Here is a 5,125-nt window from a genome sequence, read left to right on the forward strand (position 1 = left end):
CAGGAGTTGAACAAGAACAAGGAGGTCATCATACTGGACCATAAGCGCTCGAACGCGATCAACATCGCGATGACGAAGCTACCACCGCCGAGGGCAATTAAGGCGGCCATTCTAAAGATGGACTCGACCGTTGTGACCCGGGAAGGTATCGACAAGCTACTGAACATGCTGCCCACTGACGAGGAACGGTGCAAGATTCAGGAAGCGCAGATGCTCAACCCCGAGCTCCCACTCGGTACGGCCGAACAGTTCCTGCTGACGCTGTCCTCCATCTCGGAGCTTGGCGCACGGCTTAAGCTGTGGGCATTCAAGCTGGATTTTGAGAACATCGAGAAGGAGATCGCGGAACCGCTGATGGATCTGAAGCAGGGTATCGAACTGCTCAAGTCGAACCTCACCTTCAAGTGCATCCTATCGACGCTGCTAAACATTGGCATCTTCCTGAACGGCGCCCCGGTGAAGGGTTTCCAGATCGATTATCTTGCCAAGGTACCGGAGGTGAAGGATACGGTACACAAGCACTCGCTGCTGCACCATCTGTGCCACATGGTGATGGAATCACAGGCCAACACGACCGACCTGTACTCCGAGATCGGTCCGATAACGCGTGCCTCGAAGGCGGACTTTAATGAGCTGGCCCACAACATCACCTACCTGGAGACGGAGTGTAAAGCGTCCTGGGATCGGTTGAAGCTGATCGGTAAGCACGACACGGCCCCGCATCTGAAGCAGAAGCTGATCGACTTTCTGGCCGATTGTGCCGAGCGCATCATCATACTGGACATCGTCCATCGGCGAGTACTTAATAGGTATGTGTTAAGTCCTAGAAAAGAGAACACTTGGTATAAGAATGAGTAATGCAACGCACCTCCGGTCTCCATTTCAGGTACCGAAAGTTCCTGCTCTGGCTCGGTGTACCACAGCACCGGATCCCGGAGTCGCGTCCGAACGAGTTCTGTCGGATCGTGTCGGAGTTTGCGCTCGAGTACCGGACGACTCGCGAGCGGGTGCAGCAGCAGATCGAGAAGAAGGCGAACCATCGAGAGAGAAACAAGACTAGGGGCAAGCTGATCGTCGATGTGGCCAAGCTAAAGACGCAGGAGGATCGAGCAGATGATGAGCTAAGGTATGGACCTGTGGACTGTTCGGACGAGGATCATCGAATTGATTCCCTTTTTTTTTGTTATTCTTCTCGTACGTCAGGACACTACTGGGTATTCCTGGGGATGAGAGGGAAAGCAATGGTACCCTTACCTGGCGTCGACGACGAGGTGATGCGACCGCTTCCCCGGTGACCGGACTACCGAGCGGTCATCCAACCGTCTCCAGTCCCCTGCACAGTGTCCTAACAGGTGGCAGTGGCATTGTTGGTGGTGGTAGTGGTGCTGGTGGCCGAGACGAAAGCTTCACCGATGGTGATGACGAAATCCTGGAGTCACTGGTCAAGACCGCCACCAAGACCGGTGTCGGACCACGGCCGATGCAGCGTGAGCGGAAACGAACACGCCAAGCAGATCGAAAATCATGTAAGTCCATTATTTTGGGGATGATGAAGTGATGTTGCTTGTGAATTGGGAAGCGAGAGAGAGGGAGAGAGGGTAGGGCACGGACTCCCAGCTCCACTACCACCTGCACCCCCCCGTATGCACTCCCCTCCACCCACATGCGGTGTTCAGGCGGAAGGCACACCGACGCACTTCTTCTATTCCTTCTTTCTTATTCCTTCATTTTCGCAGTCAAAAGATCTCGAACGCGGGAAGGATTCACGATGGAGCGTACCGGAAGCTCGCCACCCCTTTGAGACGCTCTGACAATCAGTAGCCTCACCTTCCCCACTCCCCTTACCATTCCCTCCTCCACCCCTCCGAAGTTTCCGCTTTTCCTTCCTTCCTTCCCTTTCTTTGATCCAACCTGAGCAACACCCAACAAAACCAACACATTCTGCAATTTCCTCCCTCCTCCTTCCACTCGCCCGTTTGCGATCCCCCTCCCCGCCCCCCTTCCCTTACTGTGCCAGCTCCTGGTCTGTGTCGCTAAATGCGTGAGGACTTTGTCCACCTTTTTCGTTCGATTCGGTTCGAACCTATACATACCGGTGAATATTGCTTCCATGTTTATTTCTTTTCGTTTCTTGTTCCGTTTCTTGTTTTGTTCTTTGTTTTTTTTTTCTGTCTTCGTTCCTGAATTGCGACCAGGTTTCGTTTTATGTGTGTTTGCTGTTCTGTTTGCGATTTCGTTCGGTTTCTCTTGTTCGATTCTCGTTCTGTTCGTTCGGTTTTCTTCTTCTTTCGAAATACTAACTCCAAACACTGTACCTCAGTGTATTGCATGATTTTATTTGAGTTTTACTAAACGGTTTTGTTAAGGGTTTCTATTTTTTTCGAAAATTCGACATGCAAATGATACAAAAAAAACTTACCATATCAATAGTTACAGTTCAAATGCATGTGGTATATATTGAAGTGTGTCGTTTTTATCATCTTTCTCTAGTTCTTTGCTTGCATCTCCATTTCATGTAGCTCCCCTAAAATCGATCTGAAATCGATCATCACCTTATCGAGTAACTGAACTCGCTCAATAGATGCTAATTATGGCAGCGTTTGAGTTAAACAGAAATGAGTTAAGATTGATTTCCATGCCATTCATTTGTTAAAAAAAAAACTTTAACTAAAACACGTTAAAACACATAAAAGTGCATAATCTTAGCTTACTTAAAAAAGATTTAAAATGTTTTAAAAATTTTATCAAGAAATTAATTCTACCGTAGCTTTCAAGAATTCCATTTCAAGCTTTCGGCAACGCGTACAGATCTCAGGAATCCTCTATACTTTGCATCAAAACGCGATGGCTTGAAGTGTAACCATTGGCAACACGGCACGTTGAACCATTCCGTTCGCTCCACAAGCTACGATTTTACGCCCCAAATGTAAGCACAACAATTGCTGCTCAAAACCTGCTTGAAATGCACATCTACAATTCGCGAACAACACATTCCATTCGAACACATTCGATTGCATTTCGTGCGGGGTGTGAATCCAGCATTCCATCATCATCAACCATCGACCGAAAACCGAGCAACGCTGCAGCATGAACTTGTGTCCGCCACCACCCACACCCACGGTTGCATCCACGTCCGTTGTTGTTCGTTTCTCCTCCGCATGACTATGAAATTTGCAATATTCATTCCTCGGATCCGATCCTTGTGCCCGCCATTCTTCATTCCCCGCCGATTCCGCAGTAGCAGTAGTAGCTTCACAGCGTGGCAGGAAATTTGGTCTACTAGCATAAAGCGTGTCTCATCGTTCTCTTTTTCTTTCTCTCTCTATTTTGATTTCTTTCTCGCATGCTTATCGGTATCGACCGTAAAAATGGTTGGCCTTCCCTTGCGCACAACAACCACCAACCAACAACTACGACGACATGCCGCGCCATCATCATAAAAATGTCGCCGTCAACACCAACCCTGTGGCCTCACCCTCGATCCCCGCCCTGCCCGACGATGACGACGATGACGACAACGACACAAACGACGCAGTACGACGCACGCTGAAGAACGGATTATCGGAGGAGGAAAAGCAACATGTGGCCTCGTTAATAAAAGGATATTGAATTTGTGGCATCATCGAGCGACAACGGTCCCTGCCAGAGGCCCCGACACTGACGGCTGTGATGGCGGCAACGACGACAATGGTGACGATGAGCGGACGGCGGAAGACAATTTCGGAAGCTCGCGCGCGCATCGCGTCGATGGCAGTTCCGGAGCCGGGAATTCATGGTATGCGCTGATGCGCTGTAACATACACACACACACGCGCGCGCTTTCGTAATATCCCGTTGAAAGTGGAGGAGACCAAAAAGGAAGGCGAGAGAAACTCATCGCGAGTCGCGCTGCAGCCGCGAAACACACAAACTACCAAAACAGCAAAAAACCGAAGCAGGATTAACAGCAGCAACTAGGAAAGAGGACAAATCGAGGGACACACTAAGTAGACTAGCAGACGCCCTTTGACTGGATCGCTTTCCCTCCCCCGGGTGCGGTGCGCTGAAAACGATTAGGATCCACGATCCGGTTTGTAAAGTGAGTGCCGATGCGACGAACTTTAAAAAAAACCCATTTATGTGAACATCTTCCATGTGATACGCGGCGAGATAAGGCACTGTGTCTGTTGAGTGGGGAGCACCAGCAAACCTACGCCTTCAACGCTGCACTGATGACGATCGAGTGGCGATCGTTTCGAGTCAGCGTCAAAAAAAAAATGTAGCCAATCGAATAGAAGAGGGAAAGAAAGAGGGGCAATATCAGTGGGGAGGAAGGGGAAGTGGTACTTTTTAAAAGAGATACTATTATGATACGAGATATACAAAACGATATTCGCATGATATTCGTATACACCAGTGAGCGAACTGTGTAGGAAAGGAAAAAAGGAGGAGAACCAACACGAAGTCTCCATTCATAGCTACACCTGGCCCATCGTCCTGGCCCAGTGTCGACTTTAATAAATTGTAATTAACAAATTAAATCATTTCTTTCGCTTGAAGATTGAACAGAAGGGATTGAGATTGAAAGAAAATCGCGAATGTAATGGAAGTGCAATCATGTCTTCGAAAGAAATTTAAAGGCTCCAAAAATGGTTCCACAATGGTACAGAGCATCTTGTAATGCGCGCTAAACGAGCGTTAAATGGAACCTCATCTCGCTTACCTCATCCCCGATCGTTGCATATGGTAATGGTAGTAGTGTTGGTACACGCGTGGAAACGGGTCACCGGGTGCGCTGTTAACACATGTCATGTCACGCGGCTGGTGCGCTGTTAACAAGCGTCAGCGTACGATGGTTAGCACACCTTGCACACGACGAATGCTCGCGTTGAGGCTGACAATGGGTTTGATAATGGTATGATTCGAATGTAGCATATTGTTTCCATCTTTGGTAAGAGCGAAAGCCCAAAACTCGGTCAACTTACGTAAGGGCTGGCTTCCAATCTATTATTTCAGCTGTTTCATATTATCTTTGCATTTTCTTCTTTTGTTGATTAATGCTTAAAAGGTTTTTCTTGCGGTTCTGTGCATTGAAAAGAATCATAATGTCGATAGCCAAATCAACAATCATTTGCACATAAGGAGA

At 48.3% G+C, this 5,125-nt stretch overlaps 1 protein-coding gene across 4 annotated transcripts in view; it reads left to right on the plus strand.

Annotated features, from left to right (window-relative positions):
- LOC125955780 (FH1/FH2 domain-containing protein 3) overlaps positions 1–4,487 on the plus strand; it is a 75,320-nt gene extending 70,833 nt beyond the window's left edge. Inside the window, exons 9-14 of one of the 4 annotated variants that reach the window (XM_049686936.1) lie at positions 1–809; positions 887–1,126; positions 1,204–1,526; positions 1,737–2,095; positions 2,768–2,926; positions 3,536–4,487. The exon at positions 1–809 is cut by the window's left edge and continues 6 nt beyond it. In XM_049686936.1, the coding sequence (XP_049542893.1) occupies positions 1–809; positions 887–1,126; positions 1,204–1,526; positions 1,737–1,801 (1,437 nt within the window). In that variant the 3' untranslated portion in view covers positions 1,802–2,095; positions 2,768–2,926; positions 3,536–4,487. The remainder of the gene's footprint in view (positions 810–886; positions 1,127–1,203; positions 1,527–1,736; positions 2,096–2,767; positions 2,927–3,535) is intronic. The other 3 variants (XM_049686934.1, XM_049686935.1, XM_049686937.1) reach the window with 3 other exon arrangements.
- Positions 4,488–5,125: the final 638 nt, after the last annotated feature.

Source organism: Anopheles darlingi, chromosome 3 (genome assembly GCF_943734745.1).
Source record: "Anopheles darlingi chromosome 3, idAnoDarlMG_H_01, whole genome shotgun sequence".
NCBI lineage: Eukaryota > Metazoa > Arthropoda > Insecta > Diptera > Culicidae > Anopheles > Anopheles darlingi.